At 37.2% G+C, this 24,482-nt stretch overlaps 1 protein-coding gene across 1 annotated transcript in view; it reads right to left on the bottom strand.

Annotated features, from left to right (window-relative positions):
* The window catches only part of LOC138708579 (zinc finger SWIM domain-containing protein 5-like), a 122,142-nt gene that overhangs the window by 79,952 nt on the left and 17,708 nt on the right, over positions 1-24,482 (bottom strand). The window contains exon 3 of the mRNA XM_069838697.1: positions 8,507-8,634. Coding sequence (XP_069694798.1) covers positions 8,507-8,634 — 128 coding nt within the window. The remainder of the gene's footprint in view (positions 1-8,506; positions 8,635-24,482) is intronic.

Here is a 24,482-nt window from a genome sequence, read left to right as displayed (position 1 = left end):
CAGTGGTAACTAATTACACTCAATAATGACAATTAATAATAAACACAACTAATAAAAAACAATAATAATAATAATAATAATAATAATAATAATAATAATAATAATAATAATAACAAGGAGCATCCTAAATTAAATGAAGCATGGTCACTTAAAATAACATTTAAAGTAAATCTAATTTCTATCTTAACCCTAAGTTCGAACTAAGACTCACGAGTGTGACAGGTTCATACCTGCACAAGTACCTTTCGGCACTACACTTATTTCGCTGTCAACTCACTCACTGCACTGATTCTACCTGATTTGACTAACACTTCTAACCATTTCACTGTTCAAATACTTTGCACAGCCACTTCACTGACACAACACACTTCACTGACACAACATAATTCTTGACTGATACAACACTTCAATAACAAAATATCATTTACACCCTTTAAATACTGTGTATAATTATCGTCTATTAGTAAAGTCCTTAAGCCTATTTTTAAATACATTTTTGGTTATTGGTAAAGCCTTTAGTAAGTCTGCAGGTAAAGCATTCCAGTCCCTGATAGTACGATTGAGAAAAGAAAACTTTCCAGTGTCCGTCCTCTGTCTTCTTTCCCTTAATTTATATGAGTGGTCGTTCCTTGAAGAGTAATTTGACGGCTGCAGTCTATTTTTTATTTCTCTCCAGGCAGGCTCACCTTTGTATGTTTTGAACAGTGCGCATAATCGAATTCGCGATCTCCGGTCCGTGAGTGTGTCCCATTTTAATGGTGAATTATTACGACAACACTTGAGAACCCGTTTTTGAATCTTTTCCGGTGTCTTTATATGTTCTAATCTGTAAGGATCCCAACATGCAGCACCATAGAGAGATGATTCTGCTCTAAAGAAGAAGAAGAAGAAGAACAAGAAGCCTACAGTGAGAGTGAGAAGTGTGCGAACACCAGGGAACGTCCTACTGTAAGAACTACATTTTAATACGCTGCAATGATACAGGGTGAAGCGGCCAGCCATGCCGTTCAAGTAACAAAGTAACAATGCAACGCCTCAGACCGGGGCCCTCGCGATATGTTATCGGGTCTGCAACTTGAATGTAAACACTGAATGACATCAGCTTCCAAGGCAGTTACAATGAAACCTATGTACTGTGAAGGTAAACAGGGAAGAAACGTCAGAGCGGGACCCTCGCGATATCTTACTGCGCCTGCAGAGCAGAATCCTGGAATTACACCAACAGGCCGCCCTGCATGCCATTCCTCTTATATTAGTAGCGGTGCTTGACGTCAGTTAATAGTAAATTACATTAACAACACAGTAATCAGCATAATTACTATTTTTTATGCTCGACCATGCCGAAATGTAGTAATTATACATCTGGTAGTAGCCCTTTAATGCACCTCATTAAAGTACTCTACACCTATTCATTATAGTTCAGTTGTTCAGCCAATGAGAAATCACCATTGTACCATTATAAAAGCGCAAGTATCGATTATTCTCGGATTGCAATCGAAAGACAATTAACGAAAAGTCACGGAGGCTGGAAATCTAATACTGTCGCAGAAGGTTATGTTCTGTTACTATAATAATCACTGTTAATTGTAAATAATATTCAAATAAACTCAATTTGTCACCTCGTTTTTCAATTCTAAATTAATTTCCAGGTTATACCAGACTAATGTTCATGTTATTCTCTAGATTATATCAAGGTCAATGACATTCGTGCCTCGGAGAAAATCAATACTTTCGCGTCTGCGCACATCTCACAATTTAGATCAGTTCCGCTCCTCACTTACATAACCATAACATGAATACTTCTGAATAATTTCAAGTTAGAAATATGGCCGAGCATAAAAAGTCGTATGAAACTTGCCTATAATGGTAATTAAGACGCTCGTATGAAAATTATGAAACTCGTTTGCGCTCGTTTCATAAACAAACATACTCGCGTCTTAATTACTACCATTATAGGCTTGCTGCATAATGTACTAATTTACTACTATTACTACGTACTGCTTAGACTTACTACTGTTAGTGCAGAAACTGACAGCAATGCGCAGTTGTCTAAAGAAGTGGAAGCGGCAAAGTTATTCGTCAGATGTCATTTAAACACACTGTTGCCTCTGTTTATGTGAAAATCTGCAATTTTCTTCTTGTTCGTGAAGCACTGGCAATGCTATCTTCTTTCATTTTAGAATACTCGTTCAACAAAATACTGTATTAGCCAATGTCCGCTGTGAAGTCACCACTGTTACCAACACTTTCATATTTTTCACGTATTAATGTTTTCAAGAGACGCCTTTGATTTCTTGTATTAATGAAGTCGCTTTCATATTTGTCTGAGATCTTACATGGCCGGCAAAGTCGCCAGATCTAACAACTCGCGATTTTTTCTTGTGGGGTACTTGGAAAGCTTCAGTCATCCTGCACAGCAATACATCGAAGGACTCAAATAGAGGATTTGTCATGAAGTGCGTCAAATTTCCGTGGAGATGTTGCGCCTTGTGATGGGCCGTCTACGATCAAGATTCAAAGAATGTGTGCAGCTAAATGAAACCAGTTTAGGGACGTGGTTTTCGAAACGAGAACTTGTCACATAAAAAGGAAATATTATTTTAAATAAGTACGTATATTAATTGTAACACTTTATAAGACAAATATCAGTAATAAATAACAAGGATTTAAAATAGCCGGTCTTTCTGGTTCACCTCGTATATTTGAAATACTTTTATGCTCGACCATGCCGAAATGTAGTAATTATACACCTGGTAGCAGTCCTTTAATGCATGTCATTAAAGTACACCTATTCATTAAAGTTCAGGTTTTCGATTATTCTCGGATATGCAATCGAAAGACAACGAGGGAAACGTCACGGAGGCTGGAAATCCAATACTGTCGCAGAAGGTTATGTTCTGTTACTATAATAATTAGCGTTAATTGTAAATAATATTCAAATAAATTCAATTTGTCATCTCGTTTTGCAATTCTAAATCAATTTCCAGGTTATATCAAAATTAGTTCATGTTATTCTCTAGATTACATCAAGGTCAATGACATTATTGTTCCTCGGAAAAAATCAATACTTTCGCGTCTGCGCACATCTCACAATATAAGAGCTATGCACAAGGTCACTTCCGATCTTCAGTCAGATACGAATAAAATGAATACTTGTGAATAATTTCAAGTTAGAAATATGGTCGAGCATAAAAAGTCCTATGAAACTTGCCTATAATGGTAATTAAGACGCTCGTATGAAAATTATGAAACTCGCTTGCGCTCGTTTCATAAACAAACATACTCGCGTCTTAATTACTATCATTATAGGTTCGTTGCATAATGTACTATTATGTACCTACCTTAATGAATGAATTTATAAACCGATGTGAACAGGTTTCATTCGATTATGTCTCGTATCTCCATAATTGAAATAACTCTATACGGACAATATAAGTAAAAATGAAATATTCCTGAATACTGATTTGGTAATAGCGGAATGATAACGGTGAGAGGAAATGGGGAACCTTGGCTTTATGCACGCAGACAGACTCCGTCAGCGTCCAAATTCGAATTCGTGTGCAGCCAAAGCAGCCAGCGCTTGCAGCTCCCAAGCCCCGTGAGTGCTGCAACACTGCATTGCTTGTCTTTACGTGGATTTCAATAGGCTGACTTATAACTTCATTAGACCAAGGGCGGTTCACCTCAGTCGTGAACACTTACTGTAGGTTCTAATGGCTTCATTAAGTGTGGCCTATCTCCTTTAACACTAGATACCGAACACTGTCATTTTTTCTCTCGCGTATTAATGGCCTTTTATAAGTCATTGGGCCTTCACAACAGAGCAGAGCTAGAATATTTATTTATCAAATTTTTTTCTAAATTCGAGCGTCAGGGAAATCTGCAGTCTCACATGGGCTATAGAGACATCTATCCTTCGAAGAGGAACGTAGGTGAAAAGGGCCAGTAATTTTAACTGAGACTCCAATTCAAAAAGACGGCTATTTTATTTCTGCGTCCTAAAGAAACTATGCTAATGATCTCTGTATATATCGCCATCGCCGGGGTTGAACCCTCGGGTCTCGAACACGGTGTACAGACATATATTTGGCAGCTGAGCTCGGGTCCGCTGCTCGCATCTAACTAAATGAGATAATAGCTTTTAATCATGGCGGCTTGTCAATAATTCAGCCCGTGTGCACTCAAGCTCGTCGCCCGGCCCTATTGAGCTTTTGGTTCCCAGACGCTTTTTTTTCTCTTTCTCTGCTCTTTTTCTTTTAAATAAAAGAAGAATTGAGAGAAGAAAGTCGTGACAAATTGATTTCCCTTCAACTCCTTTTTCCTCGTTAACCGTAGGATCCACACAGCGACAGTGCAGCTGATCAAGACGTCGCAATTAATGCCGCCAGTCCGCTCTGACATTTCCACACTCGTCTGCTCTGTCGCCTCTAATATTCTGCGTGAGTCTGTCTGTAATGAAAGTGCGTACAATATTAAAATTAATTAAAGCCTTTAGTTGTAAGTCAACTCGTGAGTCCTGTTTCGAATCCCAGCAGGGAAATATAGACAATGTCCACTTTGCTTTGTCAATTACCCCCGCCCCTGTCCTCTCGCCATGCTGGAGTCCAAGCATACTGCTGGGCAAACGAAGAGAGCCAAAGTGGGTAATGTCACTAATACACAACTATGGTGAACATACGCACATATATACAAATCCCACAGGGTAGTTGCCCTTCAGTAAGGGTTGCAAAAAGCACAGCACACCAAAGAGAAAAAATAACTGTATTATTATTATTATTATTATTATTATTATTATTATTATTATTATTATTATCATTATTAGAATGGAAGTTATCGCTGTGAAGGCAAGTTTATTGAATAATAAAATGATCAGTTAGAGAGAGAGAGAGAGAGAGAGAGAAACTCATCCGGCCTTAATTAAGGATGACCACGAGGATCCGGAAATGAATAGCAAACAGATACAATTAATTAAATATGAATATTGTTATAAAAATAAAGTGTAGTAATTAAGCACCATTGATTATCAATTATAAAATAAGATCTTAGAAGATGACTAAATTATACTGACTATTACACTCTTACTACGTCATACTACTTTTGACCAATAAAACGGTACGAAAGGACGTATTTCAACCAATCATGGCTGCTTATCGCACAATTTTATCGCGTCCCTAGCATTTGTTTAATTTTATCGCGTCCCTAGCATTTGTTTAATTTTATCGCGTCCCTAGCATTTGTTTCTTTGTTTGCCAACATTTGAAACTGCGCTGGTCTGGACGTCAAAAAAAATATATAGGCCTATATATATAATTACAAACCACTCCAGTCGATGCACGGCAGTTTCAAATATGACTCGCATTGGCATTCAAGAACAAGAATTAATCAAAATCACTTATCATACCTATGCATCTTCTGAAATCCGATTTACAAATAAATGAAGAGCACCATTCGGAAATCCTGAATAAGTTGAATACACCATGTAGGCCTAAATCAACGAGTTCCACTTCTATTACGCACACGTCTAATATAACATCAATTGAACCACCAACCACATTCAAATTTTAAAATTGTACATTCAATAATTATTCCTTTTAAAATTATTCATGTTTATTTTTTTATGTCATCGTCGTTAAATAAAACTTTTCTAACACTTGTGTATATTAGTTAGGTTATGTTATAGCTTCTGCTATATGATATTATGGATAGTCACGTATCAGAGATTGTTTAATATTAAGATTTATTGAAAATCATCTATCAAGTGACGTTGATTACTGGGATTCGGATAATTGAAGTGGAATGCAACTGTCTTAATAAAAATGAAACTGAATCAACAAAGCCTTCTTGACTAGTAACAGGCCACAGAGTTCAATGATGATTCCATAGTTGGCACAACTGATACCGGTAACAAGAAAACATCATCATAAAACACTACTGCCATCTAGCGTAATGTTGAGATGGTACAATAATACATTTGAAGACAGTTGTATTTTCGTAAGCCAATTAATATTTTATTGTACACTTTGTTACTTCTAATCTTTATATAGCCTACTTTCTTCTAATCGTGTAATAGTCAATTAAATCCCACTCGAGTTTTGATTTTCTCTAGATAAATCTGCTCGTGTTCCACTCGCAGATTTATCGATAAAATCAAAACCTCTAGTGAGATTACTGTTGATAAAAAAAGATTTTATTTAAAATTAGCATATCCTTAATTAAGGCCTTCTGAGTGGTATAAATGAAATTGTATAATCTGCAGGGAATCTTTAAGAATTTGCGAGATGATTTTTTGAAATTCGAAAGATGATATTGATAATTGTTTTAAAAAATGATATGTAAATTTTGGTAAAGAACTCCGAGCACCAAAGAATAAACCTGTCACTGACCAATTGAAGAGAGGGATGTTATACTTGGCGCTAAGGTAGGGAATACAAGGTTCATAAATGGCCCTCTTTTCCTGATCAACCTGATGAGCTTGGTTTAGATCTCTCTCCATGCGTATAGTTGGATCCATGATAATAGCCTTTTGTTGTTGCCTGTTCATTGCTGTTATATCCGCTCTTCTGTGAGAGTCGTCTTCAGAAATGCAGTGGACCTCTTCATGAACTTCCCAACCCTTGTTCCGAAGAAGACAGGCGATAGCTCCACGGACTCTATGATGCCTGTTGTTACGCAATAACTCTCCTTTCCGACAAAAGCCCAACACGTGGCCAAGAGTTTCTGTCTCGTTGCAGTCTGGTTGACGGCAGCGGGTCGTGCTGAAAGCTCTGTCAGGAACGGAGCGCACTGCAGTAAACACTTAAAACATCCAACTACGAATTTTGCTCCAAACAATACTTCAAAGTCGTCAACCTGTCCTTATATATGATAATAATCCCTAAAGTACTGAATTGTACAATCATAGATTTTCTTTTTTCTTCAGGTACTGCTACTTCCTTGTGAAGGACATAATTTTTGTCCTTTTAGTTGAAAGTTGCAAGTTAAATTATTTTAAAATTGTACCGTTGCAATGCATCTTCACGACTTTCTTCACTGACCTGGCCATCTGAAAACAGTAAACTACCAAGCAACAGAAAACAGACCTCGATGTACACGTCGAATAGCTGGACAACGGGAATTAAGGTCTCTTTCATGCAATCTGTTTCTAACAGTCTGGGTTGATACAACGTTCTGCAACGCACTTCTTAACATGTTAGCAGTTGAAGGCTCTTGTACGGGAGTTGTAATTCTCGGTAACCTGGGTATCGTTCTTCTGGACAGCCAAACTCGCGATATCGACTCCATATTCTTGATATCACGCCTCTTCCAGCATTCAGTTTTCTCGCTGCATCAGCTCGTGTTCCACCACTTTCGATTATATCAATCGCCCTAAATATGTCATCGCGGCTTAAATTACGATGTTCAGCATCCATTTCACTGTTTTAACAGTTCTTTAATGTTTTACCCTGTTAAAGTACCAAATTTCTCCATTACCAATAAACTGATTACATTAATTCAGTTACTAAGCTAAGAAATTCCAATGTAATAATGTCAATAAACTAGAACACTGGTTACCATGGTCTTAGTGGATTGACAAATGAATAACTCACTTATGTACCAATTGTTTATGATTTACTTCGGTATCGAAAAAAATCGAAAAATCGAAAGAGAATTAGGAGGACAAATTTAAAAGGTATGCAAATCGCGTCCTTGCAAGGGGTTGGGGGCTGTACAAAACTAAATATGTGAGCTCCAAGCCTGTTGGCCACTAGTCTCACTCCGGGTTACGCTGCTCCACTGAAGGAGCTCTAGAAAATTTTGAAGGGGAAGCCGAAATTGGACGTAACCTCTTAGGTACCACATACGCGAGGGGGACGGAGATTTGATCAAGTGATCACGGAACGGGGCGAGGAGGAGATGGCTGGTGTTTGCCGTTAGGATGGCAAGACGCTGTCATCTGTTGTTCGATGACAAGGCATGTGAAGGCCGTCGGAAGAAGCGCCGTGAAATCTAAATCTGCAATTTGAGAGGTCCCTGTCCTTTCAAATTGCGACTAATTGAGTGACCTCGTATATTTAATAGACAATTTATAGGTTCTGAACTAGGGCATACGTCGTTTACAAGAAAAGGGGTAAAAATATAGGGAAGGGCATATAGGTCCGTGGCCCATTTCTTATAGGACTCATCCCGACATTTATCTTACGCCTTAGGAAAACCACGGAATACCTTAGGCAGGATGAGTTGTCTCATATAAGAGACTAGCCAATTTGGCTATTATGTAGGAGGTGATTGTTGTCATGAGCCTTGTTGAATCGTCTCAATTTAGAGACCAACCATTTGGCTTTACTTCGGTATCAGTTCCCTCGTGTTATTTATAACCCCACACAAGTAAATGCACCCAAGCCAACACATTAACATGCAAAGAAAGCAGAGGCGGCTCATCTTCCTGTTAACAATGAAGGTCCGCATGTATTTTAAGTTCAGTACCTATAAGTTATATCAGTTTCTAGTGAAGGACCGTGCTGCTCACCTGAGATGGGCACCCTCAGCCGCACGCTGTCCGCGTTGCGGATCCTGTACAAGGAGAGCGCCACCACGTGTTGGCACCAGAAGATGTCTTTCGTGTCGCAGCTGCATGTCACCGACGTGATTTTGCACCTGCCAACACATAATAAGTAAATTAGTATACATTTTATATGCCGCAGATTACAGGAAGTATTTGCCAGTTGTTGTGCAGCTCGCTGAACACAGTAGTAGTAGTTTATGAATAGGCCCCGTATTCCAGCTACCTATAAACTGGAATGAAGTTGCTTAATTCGAAGTATATGTGACGTCACAGCGCAGGTACAGGAACGTTCGTATACAAAATAGTTACGCATCCTCTGCCCTCTTCCTCTAGAAAGTCAAAATCGGGACGCAGTCACAGTGAGTAGACGGCCCGATTGTATAAACCATTTAATCTTAGATCAGAGGTTAAATTGATCCTTGTTTCAGCTGAACTTGGAATTTTGTGTTGTATAAAGTCTAATCTGAGATTAATTTGTCTCAAACTAAAGTCAACTTTGACTGAAGAAATTTCTCCGATTAAGTTAGATGATCCAAGTTCAGTTATTTCTTTTCTGTTAGAAATATACGAGTGACAGATTGTGCAAATAAAATATCCATTATTTAATATTAATAGATATGTTAGGTACATTATATATATATATATTTCTTTGAATTTCTTGCCTTAATACACAAACATTCTTATATAAGGCTCTATCGTGTTCAGCAGTATCAAATAACATAACCTATAATTATATTATGTTTACAACAACCATTAATTATTAATGGATATGACAGGTACATTCATAAATGTTCAATTAACTGTATTACTAAACGAAAATTGTCGTTTTATAAAGCTTTATTATGTTTAGCAGTATCAAACACCATAACATGATAACAACTTGGAGAACAGTCAACCTTCTTCTTATTGTCCGCCATTATTTACATTGAAAAAAAAAAACAGTGTCTCCAACAGAGTGTAATACGGAAAGTCGCCAAAAAGTAGTTGTAAAGTCGCTAGATTTCTCATTATCAACAAAGAAAGATTAAATTTTGTCACTATGGGGTGCTAAAAGGTCACTAAATCCCTATTTAAGCAATATAAAAGTTAAAAGAAATTGTTGTTGAAAAAGAGTTAAAATCGCTAGATTGGCAACACTGAACAAACCTGTATAACATGGTCCGCGCATCACGTATTTCACCTGTTTATGCGATGTTGCCAAATCCTTTTCACGTGAACTTAGATTGCATTTGAACCAAGGTAATTTGATCGCAGAAACGTTTTATACAATAGAAGAAGTGTCTGAACTCGGTTTACTTTTCAATCTTCGATCAAAGTTGATCTTTAGTCAGGGAGTTTTATACAATTGGGCCTTATCGATCACTGCGCTAACTAGTCGTATACAGCTTTGTGGCTGGTTGAAGGCAAGACGCTGAAGCCTGTAATATTGCAGGACATAGTTCAGGATGTTTGAACTAATATTTTCTCTGTCAATATAGATGACATTACATATAAATTGTGTAAAATAAACATATAAGTAATAAAAACAGTGCACTGCAATACCAAAAGGCACAGAAAGTGTGTTGAACGTAATCCAAAAGAACCAGTACCATCACAATGTGAAAGTTATGGAGATATTAATTCGACGTTTAGCATAGATCTGTGTAGCCTACCATGATGTTCAGTGCCGACATCCCAATTAATAAATTAAATAATCTACTTTTTAGGGAATTTCTAGAAAAAGTACATAGAAAATTAGTGGCTTTTCAGTCATGAGCGACCTGCAATATCCCAATGAAACGCGGAAAAATAGCAGACAGTAGGAATATCTTGTACTACGTCATGCACCAATAACGTCATATGTTATTGAAAGAATTTCATGCAATATAAAATCATTTGAAGTGACGTCCGTATATTATGTTCAAGTTCCGTAACATACGAATGCACGTTCTTATTCATTGCAAAGATCACGACGGAAATGAACATTATGCTCAAGCATGTGTTTACTACCATAGCTTCAGAATGTCAGGAGTCGATTGTACTCCACGAACACGCAGCGACGACGTGTTTGTTTACATTCTTATCCGCTGCATTACCTGTGTTCGGCGTACTATATACTCAATGTGACTTTAACTTCAGTCCTTAGGTAGCTGGAATACGAAGCCTAGTTATGAATAATAATAATAATAATAATAATAATAATAATAATAATAATAATAATAATAATAATAATAATAATAATAATATGGGGTGGACCTGTTGGTACGTCATGATATAGCAGTCATCCTTCATCTGAAGTCTGGACGTTCTTACTTACTTACTGGCTTTTAAAAACCCAGGGTTCATTGCCGCCCTCACATAAGCCCGCCATCGGTCCCTATCCTAAGCAAGATTAATCCAGTCTCTACCATCATATCCCATCTCCCTCAAATCCATTTTAATATTATCTTCCCACCTACGTCTCGGCCTCCCCAAAGGTCTTCTTCCCTCCGGCCTCCCAACTAACACTCTATATGCATTTCTGGATTCGCCCATACGTGCTACATGTCCTGCCCAACTCAAACGTCTGGATTTAATGTTCCTAATTATGTCAGGTGAAGAATACAATGCGTGCAGCTCTGCGTTGTGTAACTTTCTCCATTCTCCTGTAACTTCATCCCTCTTAGCCCCAAATATTTTCCTAAGACGTTTTGGACGTTCTGCATTTCTTTTTTATATTTAGTTCCAACCACATTCTTTTGGTATCCGTTACAGTCATTTCCTTCTCACACATAACATTATTTTACACTTCATTCACTTAAACTCTCATATTGTTATCGATCACATCACATCCCGCTGTTAATCGTAAGGAACAAAATGTCCTCAGGTTCAATTCTTCTCCTAGGTATTGCCATAATCATGATTTAGATCCACACATCAGAACTGGAATTGTCATTGTTTTTTATACCGCAGTATTTTAATTACTTTTGTGCGAGATCGTGCGTATTTGCTTGGTTTCCGCACAAAACCAATACGCGGAAAGTCTAAAATTTCACATTCAGTATTCCCAACCTAACACACATAACAATTTCCCTCTTCTTATCGCTTAAGTGACATATTGATTTTACTGCTTTAGGCTTTTAACATATTATTTTTAGAGACGTTCAATATAGTAATAATTATAAATTGGAAACTTACCACTGCAATTTCACCTAAATTGCACTGTTAATTATTGTTTTTAAATATTTGCAAAAATTAAGTAAACTCTACAACTCCACTAAAGTTACTGCATTCGTGATGCAAGTAACATTAAGGAAGCCGTGAAAAAATCAACAAGATTCCAGACTCATCATAGACTGGGGGGAAAAAAAGACAGACGTATATCACGGCCTGCTGGAGTATAGTAAACACAGAAAACATTTTAAAGCAACAATGTTGAAGATAGATATTTTTGTTTTGCAAATTTGCCGGCATTGAACAGAAACCAAGATGGAGATTTCATTGCAACTAATTAGAAATTCCTCTTTCAAGTATGTAATAAACGATCTTCGCACAAAATAATGTACGATACACGAGCGGTATGTTTTCTTTCAATTCTCGGAAATTAAAAAAGCTCAACTACGTTTCGCTTTTTCAATCTTTTGCTCGAACATTAAAACTTCAACATACCGCTCTTGTAACGCATATTACTATATTCTTCGTGCTATACATGCACGCTGGTCGTGGTCTGACTTCCGTGTTGTAACAAAGTCTACTTACCCGCCGCATAACGATACCAGTATGCCGTGTCGTACATTACCCATTATACTAGTTCGTTTTATAACGTTTTGCAATTGATTCTTTTCAATTGCTATAATAAATTTGTCGTTAAATAAATTACAGTTTATAATGCATCCAATAAATGATGTGCCCTTCTGATCGCTCTGAATTGCGAAGGCACAATTCATCCTAATTCGCCGGAGGCTTGCTCTGTGTCTCAACTAAAACATTTGTTTTCAAAGCAGAGGACACCAGTGGGGAGGCATAACGGTAGGCAGATTTCTTTCACAAGCCGTAAATAAATGTCACGGTGCATGTAGGGTAAAGTACTTTGGTCGCTGCTTTAAAGTGTGGGGCACACGACCGGCTTCGAAGAGAAGACCTCATTCCCAGTGACAGCCGAGGCTGACCGTTTTCTCACTTAATATAGAAAACAATTTGGATCATTCGCGTGAAATACATGCTCGAAACAAACGAAATCTTGTACTGTTTTGCAGCTTCCTAACTTTCTGAAGAGTGTACAATTTTCCAAATTAAATTCGTAATTTTAACTGGAGCAGAGTCTGCGCTTATGGCGGTTCGAGTTTCTATGCCACGCTCTGTAATAACACGTTGGAAATTTAATGCAAACTCTCAGATTTTAAAAGTCACAAAGGAAGCTGTTTCCAAGGCCACCTACAAGCCGACACAGGTTAGGTATTTCCCGTTTCATGTTAATTAACTCTGTTTTGTGCAGACTCAGTAATTAGAGTACAGCGTACGCATTTCAGAACGAGGATTTTGGGTTAATGTTTTCCAAGCACTTCATAAATTGCTTTCCATATATGTTTTGTTTGTGCTGCTCTCTCGTGACAAGAACAGGCAACGCTAATCTGTGGAGGATCTGACACAATTACAGATTATCAGAGTCGACTAATTGGACAAATTAGTTTGTCAAACTGATATGTGCAGCGCTACATACATCATTCAAATCATTTGGACGGATTATGTTTTATTCCCTTCCCTGAAAACACACAAATAGCCATTGGGGAATTGTCAGAAATCATCACCGTTGTAGTACCCGGGATAATCGCCAGAGTCGCCAACACTCATTACAAACTCTCCACTCACAATAATCACCACGATCATCTCAACCCATGTCTATCACCACCCGCAAACATCTACAACCATCACCGACTCTATCCATTATCACCAACCACAACAATCACCATAACAATGTTTACAGTTGTTATACTCCACACCATAACCATTAGACCTACTACCGCTATTCAACATTCATTGTGGTATCATAAGAATATCACTGTCCACCGTGACGTAGGTACTATCTATATCACCAACAGCACCACCCTAATGTTACTATTACCTCTCTGTAGGCCTAATCTATGTATTTCATTACCGTAATTCCGAAAGCTTAAAACTTACTTACTTACTTACAAATGGCTTTTAAGGAACCCGGAGGTTCATTGCCGCCCTCACATAAGCCCGCCAGCGGTCCCTATCCTGTGCAAAATTAATCCAGTCTCTATCATCATACCCCACCTCCCTCAAATCCATTTTAATATTATCCTCTCATCTACGTCTCGGCCTCCCTAAAGGAATTTTTCCCTCCGGTCTCCCAACTAACACTCTATACGCATTTCTGGATTCGCCCATACGTGCTACATGCCCTTCCCATTTCAAACGTCTGGATTTCATGTTCCTAATTATGTCAGGTGAAGAATACAATGCGTGCAGTTCTGTGTTGTGTAACTTTCTCCATTCTCCTGTAACTTCATCCCGCTTAGCTCCAAATATTTTCCTAAGCACCTTATTCTCAAACACCCTTAACCTATGTTTCTCTCTCAGAATGAGAGTCCAAGTTTCACAACCATACAGAACAACCGGTAATATAACTGTTTTATAAATTCTAACTTTCAGATTTTTGGACAGCAGACTGGATGATAAGAGCTTCTCAATCGAATAATAACACGCATTTCCCACATTTATTCTGCGTTTAATTTTCTCCCGACTGTCATTTATATTTGTTACTGTTGCTCCAAGATATTTGAATTTTTCCACCTCTTCGAAGGATAAATCTCCAATTTTTATATTTCCATTTCGTACAATATTCTGGTCACGAGACATAATCATATACTTAGTCTTTTCGGGATTTACTTCCAAACCAATCGCTGTACTTGCTTCAAGTAAAATTTCCGTGTTTTCCCTAATCGTTTGTGTATTTTCTCCTAACATATTCACGTCATCCGCATAGACAAGAAGCTGATGTAACCCATTCAATTCCAAACCCTGCCTGTTATCCTGAACTTTCCTAATGGCATATTCTAGAGCGAAGTAAAAAGTAAAGGTGATAGTGCATCTCCCTGCTTTAGCCCGCAGTGAAAGTTTAAAACTATTCGGATTATATCCTACGACATTTCAAATGTACAACACTGACTAATTTTAATTCCTTGCGTGTTCCCAGGGTCACCGTGTCGTGTGCTGGGAGCTACAGTCAGGCTATAATCGCTGTAAGAAAAATCCTAATGTAAACAATGGCACGTGACTGAAGTGAGGCTTCATTGGCCGCTGTTTGGCGCCATAGATTCTCAGTACGTGTTCCCGCCTACTGTTGTACATTCTGTTTCATGTTAAACATTTCCCGTTACTCGGCAAGCAGGCCTAACCTCACTACTATGCATTCGTTTGCTTAGGAAACATTTATTTTATAATTACTATAATTAAATTATTTTTAAGTCCTATGTCTTCACAATGGACAGTTGAGAATGCAAAAGCCATACTTCAGTACCACGTGCTTAAATGAACTACGAGCTCAAGTGACGCCAGCTTGTTACAAGAACAGACTACCTCGGTATTACTGTTGGTATTCATCCGCGTTCATAGTACATAACAAAATATAAAAGTAGCTTTTCTTTTACATAGCGTTTTACATATAAGTAAAGTTAAATGTTTTATAGTATTTAACAACTAGAATTCAATTTTTTATTTTCAAATAATACAAGATTGTGGTTTCCAAATACGACTATATTTTCCTGCGTCATGTGAGTATTTCGAATGGGAGCCAATCACGGGTATGACAGCAACGTGCTTATGTTTACATTAGGATTTTTCTTACAGCGAAAACAGTATAGTTTCTTTTCCTTCGCTGTGAATGCAAGAGGTTCTTTGTAGTGTTTATAATTAAAAGATGTGCATCACTCCAGGAAAACCAGTAGCCGTGGTTACGTCGCTGCAAAAATATCACATCGGATTGACTTTTTCATTGTGGTCGGGTTGTAACAGTTTTGCATGTAATTTGTACGTAAAATGCTCGCAATATTCCGGAATTTCTTTTCGGAGACAGAAGGACGCCGTCTGCACACGTCAAACACATGACGGCTGCGCGTGCCAGAAAACTCGCGGCTTGTTTTTCTCCCCCTTTGCCATGATACAGTATTAACAACTGAACGTACTCACATGGGTTCAAATTTGATTCGGATTTGATTTTTGAACATTACGTAACAATATTTCCAAACCAGCTTATCTATACACTTCCGCTTCTGCCTTCGGTCTGTGGACAGCTTCTCAAAAGAAAACTTTAGGTTGGGTGGGCAATTTGTTGGCTATGTGGACAGCTTATGAGCGGCGTGGGCAATCTTCCGCCGCGTACATTTCAGCACCAATGGTTCCTCCCGCCTTGAGTAGCTGGCTGACAATCACACATTTTTCTCGTCAGTTTCCGCCTCCTAATTGCTGACTGCAGAAACACAGCTAATGGAAAAATGAGAACATTAATTATTCCGTAAGCTATTCATTTATCATTACTCATGTTCTACTTACTGTTTATTTTACGCTCACCGGTGTGTAGTGGAATATCTATTTTATTGTTATTTTATATCCCAAGGTCATTGCAAACAATGATTATTATCGTTTCCTTTCTGTATTTCTTAAAATAACGTTTATGTGCCATTTTGATTTTCATTTGTCTTTGCTTACGAAAACAATTATGCACAATGTAGCCAACACAGAAGAAATATTTATCTTCGTTCATAATCCACGCTATTCATATTGGTTTATTGGAGAATGTATTCAAGACTAATTTAAAAACATGTTAAACGAATTATCTTTGCATCATAAACGGATGCTCCCTGGACCAAATGATCACATTTTAATTATCTGGATACACAAGCCACAAGTCCTGCAAAAGATGTTGCTTTGTTCCAATATGGAGTGTTGTATACTAATTATACGGAACTGTTACCATAACAACGCAGGTAACAGACTAAGTCTACCTACAATTTTATTTTACGAGTTATTTTAATGTACGAAATAATAATAATAATAATAATAATAATAATAATAATAATAATAATAATAATAATGGCTTTATTTTACCTGGCAGAGTTAAGGCCGTCTCTTACACACAACCAGGATTAAAACTTGCTTACATAGTTGAACATACAACTGGATCGGATTACAATTAAAATAAAGTACGGACCAAATTTAACCAGAATTGTATTTGATTTTTTCTATATAAAAATAGTTTTACAAAATAAACTTCAAACAGTACCAATAGAAGTGCAAGCACTATCGATAGTAAAATTGGTGGCCTATTATTGCAGTACTAGTAGCAGTAGTGGTATAGTAGGCCTAGAAGTACTAGTTTTGGTAGTGCATGACCAGTAGTAACAGTAGTATTAGTAGTAACAGTAGCCTATTACAATTTTAGGAAAAAAATCGCTTTAGATCTACTTTTCTCGCAACGAACATAATGGATCTACCGAGGCTCGAAGGCCGGACTCCCAGGAATGAACTCGCACGTACAGAGAATGAAGAAGCGCTGCGTCAGTTTCGCTCTGTTGAGCTCGGGTAGGAAGTTCTGAGGCACCCGGTGGGACCCGTTATCGATCTGCTGACTGGACGTCTGTCAGCGACTCACTTGCGGGCGGAAGGAAGTGGTAGACATTGACCCACAAGCACTTCGCTAATTATTATGTTTTATGAATGAGTCCCCCCCCCCACACACACACACACACACACCTGTCTCAGACATGCGCCGCCCGCCATCTTGCATTAATCAAGATCTCAGCTGAGGCGAACACGTCCTAACCCGTCCTGTTTTGTAAAGCATTTATGAAGTACAGGCATCACGCATCAAGGACTTGGCTACTCTGCCACGGCGAGGTCTACTGGTTATCGTGTTCGTCCTAACCCGTCCTTGTTTTGTAAAGCATTTATGAAGTACAGGCATCACGCCTCAAGGACTTGGCTACTCTGCCACGGCGAGGTCTACTGGTTATCGTGTTCGTCCTAACCCGTCCTGTTTTGTAAAGCATTTATGAAGTACAGGCATCACGCCTCAAGGACTTGGCTACTCTGCCACGGCGAGGTCTACTGATTATCGTGTTCGTCCTAGCCCGTCCTGTTTTGTAAAGCATTTATGAAGTACAGGCATCACGCCTCAAGGACTTGGCTACTCTGCCACGGCGAGGTCTACTGGTTATCGTGTTCGTCCTAACCCGTCCTGTTTTGTAAAGCATTTATGAAGTACAGGCATCACGCCTCAAGGACTTGGCTACTCTGCCACGGCGAGGTCTACTGGTTATCGTGTTCGTCTTAACCCGTCCTTGTTTTGTAAAGCATTTATGAAGTACAGGCATCACGCCTCAAGGGCTTGGCTACTCTGCCACGGCGAGGTCTACTGGTTATCGTGTTCGTATTTAAATTCGAAGTTCACAGGTAGCTACGAAGGAACTGGAGAAGCTATCCCTAACGAATGAATAGCACATTTTTTAAGAAAATAAAAAGGCAAAATATAATTATGAGACCAAGAAAAACAGTTTTAGCGTATTAATCTTCTGGCATTTCAACTTCAAGGCTTCATTAACGTTTTTTTTTTTTTTTGTGAAAATTAAAAATTGTGGAAGTAAAATTGTCTTAGGATCTGTGCCTAGTTACGAAAGGAGACGCATGCCAGTGATTGAAGGTGATTGGCTCAAACAACACCACGTGAGCGACCAGTCCGCCATTGAACGTAACGGCAAAATCTGTGCATTATATTATTTAAGCTTTGAACATTGTACCATGACTATAAACCTGAAGATGCCACGCCAGATTTTTAACTGCGAACAAGAGAAATAAGAAAACTGAAGACAAATTCTTTGTATGGATACTTTCCGGTCTACTATTCACAAAATTTGTTGAACCATATCTTTCAAAATACCAGAATAAGTTTTCAGAATATAGTAGGGGAAAACTAAGGATTAAAATCACGAGGTTTTCTTCGAATGTTTATATTCCTCTACTTCAACACTGACGACAGTTAAACTGCGGACTAGAGCCTGAAGATGGTGGACATACCTCATGAACCTAAGATGAGATCGGGTAAATAATGACAACTTCAAAGGCACACATCATCTCAAAAGAAGTGACTGAAGTGCATTAACTCGTACCAGTGGTGGATAAGGAGCTCTGGGCAGGTTTTCTCCGAATATCTCGAGTGTCACTTCATCTTCAGTCTCTCAACAACTTGCTACAGTTAGAGATGGCCGATATTTCACAAACCGATATTTTGTCACAGTTATTTTTTTGTCACAGATAAACCTGTGACTGATGACGCGAAATATCTGTGACAAAATATCGCTATCGATATCTGCTCCGTATTCAGTACTCTGTGACTGATATTTTCTCCTCTACGTCGTTGGTTTGCGCGTGCGCATGATACAGTAACAGCAATCTGGCGGTAGTTTCTCCATCTTATTATAAATGATGTAGTTATTACACGATTTAAATAACAACACCACTGGTTACCAGTACTTAATCTTGTGTAAAATCCTGTCTGAACAACTGTTTTGTTTTGTAATTATTTTCCAATGTTTTTCCGAATACTTATGTTTCATTAATTTTTATTCTATGACTCAATATTATAATGTTAATGCACGACTTAAAATCATTATAATATATGCATTAAAAATGAGCAACTGGTTCAATATCTATATTATAACCTCTTGGCACATGAGGTTAACTTTTGACATGTTACTGTTCAGTTAGGTATTCCTTTGTTAATGGTACATGTACATAATTTTTTGTTGGATTTTCCCATATAAATCACTGATGAGTGGTGTGTATAGAGAAATCTTCACTGCTCTTCAATATTTCCTGCTAATTTTTATCGGTGTGACAAAATCACCGATAAAAGTCACAGATATTTAATTGCCACAGTCACAGTTGTCACAGATACTTGAAAATATCGTTTAAGCTCATCTCTAGCTACAGTGTTCATGGATTCTCCTGGACAGTGAGTTACCCTGTATCAATCACATTCACCGCCGATTCTGACGGTTCTGATTGGTCGGTAGCAGGAATAAATAAACGGCGCAAAACACATGGCGCAAACTTTTCTAAGTCGCTCACTGGATCAATATGGGGCTCCTTCCACAGCCCGTCCGTCTTGTTTGCTTTCTCCACGCCGTGTTTGTCCGATGCATATGCAAGCGCGTGCCTGCGCAAATCAAACACGTGGCGCCACACTGCACTGGCGTGGTCGTCAGTCGCGTTCTGACAAGCGATTGCTGTTCCTCTACTTAAACTTACACCCCAGGTCCGCGTCGATAAGATAGGCTACCGAACTACCAGCTCGTTCTGCGGTATTTCTCCAGCATAATACCCTGACGAGCTGCAAAACTGTCGATCGCTCTTCCACGTACAGTGGGCCTATAGGCTACTCCCAATTTTCCGGGTTAATGATGGGAGAATGAGTCTGGATAATCTGGAAGCACGGATAATCCGAAAATAGTAGATATTTCAAAGAATCACGTTTCCGATTACAAGCAGATTCAGTTTGTGGCCCGAAGGACTTCCACAACACGCAATGTCACACTGTTATTTGAAGATTTAACAGAAAGTAAGGCTATATGACTTTTTAATAGTAATATACGTTACAAGAGCGGTATGTTGACTTTTCATGGTCGAGGAAAAGATTGAAAAAGCGAAACGTAGTTGAGCTTTTTTAATTTCCGAGAACATGAAAACAAACATACCGCTCGTGTATCGTACATTATTTTGTGCGAAGATCGTTTATTACATACCTGAAAGACGAATTTCTAATTAGTTGCAATGAAATCTCCATGTTGGTTTCTGTTTAATGACGGCAACTTCGGAAAACCAAAATATCTTTCTTCAACATTGTTGCTATAAAATGTTTTCTGGGTTTTACTATACTCCAGCAGGCCATGATATACGTCTGTCTTTTTTCCCTCCAGTCTATAGATGCGAACTTGAAACAAACGGTAAGGTTATATAATGATTTATTTTTCATTTTAATATTTTAACAATATTATTTATATAACATATTGCAGTAATAACATCGGCATCTGGAATCTTGTTGATTTTTTCACGACTTCCTTAATGTTACTTGTATCAGGAATGCAATAAGTTTCGTGGAGTAGTAGACTTTACTTAATTTTTGCAAATATTTAAAAACAATAATTAACATTGCAATTTAGGTGAAATTGCAGTGGTAAGTTTCCAATTTATAATTATTACTATGTTAAACGTCTCTAAAAATGATATGTTAAAAGCCTAAAGCAGTAAAATGAATGTCGCGCTCAAGCGGTAAGAAGAGGGAAATTGTTATGTGTGTTACGTTGGGAATACTGAATGTGGTATTTCACACTTACCGCGTATTGGTTCTGTGCGGAACACAAGCAAATACGCACGATCTCGCACAAAATTAATTATTGAGCCAGAATTATATACTGTAAGGTTAATTCACAAAATATATATTCCGAACACAGATAATCGGGAGTATACTGTAACGAATCAATTTCAACAAACTCTAAAATTATAGGAGGTCCGAAGTTTCTGGAATAGTGCAGCGTTGCGCACAATCGCTGATCAAAGACATTTTCAGAATACTGCGTGCTTCCCACATTCAAACGTCATGCACGGTATGAGACTCGAACCTGCAACCTCAACTTATTGGTTACACGTCTTTATCAACTGTCAGGCGCGCTACAGCCTTTTGAATTTCAGATGCGAATATGTGAACTGTCGTCACGGAATGGAGTATGAATCTGCAATGTGCAGGATTGCATAAGAAGGCGTACGTGACTCGCCCCATATACAAGGTGTTCCAGTAGTAACGCATAATGGGGGATTTGCAACAAAATCCTGACACATCAAATCTTGTATTTAGAAAGGAATATTCTCATGGAAACAAAATATTTTTGAAACTATTGTGGTAATTATGACGTCATCTAGAACATTTTTAATCGTCACTCTACTTTTTTTTTTAATATCAACTGATAGAGCACATTTTTTTTCTATCCCTATGCAGTATTCAGAATCATGTTCACTATAGTAGAAATGTAATTGTTGATATAGGCTACCGTACGTTTTGTTAGTTCTTCTGTAATGAAATCAGATTTATTGACGAAGTCAAAATAAAACAAGATGTCCTTAATAGAAAACGATCATTTATGTCTGTGACATTTCCACGTTTTCTGAATTTCGATTTTATTCTATTCACAGTTGATCCATAAATAGGTGACCGATTTGGATGAATTTCGTTAAAAAAGTGTGCGTCTTCTGACACCAATAAGGAGGACAGGCTTACTACAAGTAAGAGAGCCTCTAGTCTATTAGCCATTTTACATTTTGTCCTCTTAACTGCACTGCTCTAGCAGGCATAAACTTCACGTTCTTTGTCTTCTGTTGTTACGAAGGCTTTAAGCCATCATGGCTACTTGTGAATGTCTTGATCATCATTGGATAAAGACTGTAAGGATCATTTCAGTCACATGAAGGTTTCACTATTCTTACTTGATCTGCTTACGGTTCTTTCATTTACTGGTTTGTTACGGCATGCATTAGTCTTCTATTGTTTTCGTAATCGAGCCAAATTTTGTGAATTCTGTATTCTGTCCACTAGTTGAAATATATACTTAATTTGCACTCATTTCCTCTTTTGATATTTTTGCACAAAATTCTATGGCGCTACTCAGAGCAGTCTCATTTAAGAATGTTATATTCTCTGTTCATTTCCTTTTCTTTTTGCCATTTAATTGTCATTTTAATTTTGTTATTCAATTGTGAATGTCTCCTAGCTCTCATAGACGATTTAATGTAATTTTTCATTTAACTGTAAATCTTTCCTTGCTCACACAACGGTTAATTGTCATTTAATAATAAATGTTCTTAGCTCACATAGATGGTTGAAGACTGCATCTTTAAATTCGAAATGTTTCCTAGCTCTTACAGATAGCTTAAGAATTTGTCATTAATTGGAAATATTTCTTAGTTCTCAAAGTTAGCTTAAGAATATGTCAGTAATTGTAAATGTTTCCTAGCTGTGATAGATAGCTTAAGAATTTGTCATTTAATTGTAAATGTTTTCTAGCTCTGATGGATAGTTTAAGAATTTGTCACTTAATTGTTTCTTAGTTGTCATAGATAGCTTAAGAATTTGTCACTTAATTGTAAATGTTTTCTAGCTCTCATAGATAACTTAAGGGAAGAGGATGGTATTTTTTGGTGAAAAATGAGTAAATTTTCAAAAAACAATTTTTTTCCTTAAAATACTCTGTGATATGTGTAGAATACATTGTATAATATTTTGTGGGTATCTGTGCCCTTATCAGTTGTTGAGACGCCATTTTTAAACTTCCTGCGCTCTGGATTTTTAAATCACACCGCCCTTTTGTTTTTTGTTTCCGGAACTTCATTTTTTTTTCAAAACCAAATTTTTCTTTAAAATACTCTGTGATATGTGTGGAATACATTGTATAACATTGTATGGGTATCTGTGCCCTTATTGGATGTTGAGACGCCATTTTTTAAGTTCCTGCGCTCTGGATTATTAAATCACACCCCCTTTTGATTGCTGTTTCTGGAACTTTACTTTTTTCGCTACATAGCCAGACAAAAATCGATATAATTTTTTAATTATTAAAGATATATGAATGAAATTTAGAATACACATTCTCTAGACTACTAGGAAACTTTTCTCTGTAACGGAATTTCCCTAATTGATTTCATTTTAAAAATAAGTCTCTCTGTTTGCAAGAAAGAAAATAAAAAAAATGTTATTAAATTTTAATTGTTTATTTTACAAATGTAGGAACTAATATCAAATTTCTGTTACAGACAGTTTGTAAAGCATGCTTTTACAAATAAATTGTAACATAGTGTTTTAATTTATCTTTAAAAATGGCTTAGATATATCGAGTTTAGTAAAATCCTGCATTGGGTACATTTTTTTTTTCAAATCTGCCTCCCAAATAATATATTCAAAATATTTATATTTTGTTGAGTTGCTATAGCCATGAGCTCTCTACATACAAAAAATTAATATTTTACACCAAATAAGAAAAAAGTTTTAAAAATTACTATCCTCTCCCCTTAAGAATTTGTCATTTAATTGTAAACGTTATTAGCTCTCATAGACAGTTTAAAAATTTGTAATTTAATTGTAAATGTTTCTCAGCTCTCATACATAGTACAATGTAACTTGTCATTTCATTGTAAATGTTTCCCAGCTCTCATACATAGTTTAATGTAACTTGTCATTTCATTGTAAATGTTTCCCAGCTCTCATACATAGTTTAATGTAACTTGTCATTTCATTGTAAATGTTTCCCAGCTCTCATACATAGTTTAATGTAACTTGTCATTTCATTGTAAATGTTTCCCAGCTCTCATACATAGTTTAATGTAACTTGTCATTTCATTGTAAATGTTTCCCAGTTCTCATACATAGTTTAATGTAACTTGTCATTTCATTGTAAATGTTTCCCAGCTCTCATACATAGTACAATGTAACTTGTCATTTCATTGTAAATGTTTCCCAACTCTCATACATAGTTTAATGTAACTTGTCATTTCATTGTAAATGTTTCCCAGCTCTCATACATAGTTTAATGTAACTTGTCATTTCATTGTAAATGTTTCCCAGCTCTCATACATAGTTTAATGTAATTCGTCATTTCATTGTAAATGTTTCCCAGCTCTCATACATAGTTTAATGTAACTTGTCATTTCATTGTAAATGTTTCCCAGCTCTCATACATAGTTCAATGTAACTTGTCATTTTATTGTAAATGTTTCCCAGCTCTCATACATAGTTTAATGTAACTTGTCATTTCATTGTAAATGTTTCCCAGCTCTCATACATAGTTTAATGTAACTTGTCATTTCATTGTAAATGTTTCCCAGCTCTCATACATAGTTTAATGTAACTTGTCATTTC

The sequence above is a fragment of the Periplaneta americana genome, chromosome 11 (assembly GCF_040183065.1).
Source record: "Periplaneta americana isolate PAMFEO1 chromosome 11, P.americana_PAMFEO1_priV1, whole genome shotgun sequence".
Taxonomy (NCBI): Eukaryota; Metazoa; Arthropoda; class Insecta; order Blattodea; family Blattidae; genus Periplaneta; species Periplaneta americana.
The sequence above is the reverse complement of the archived record's forward strand: the minus strand, read 5'-3'. Positions and strand labels throughout refer to the sequence as shown.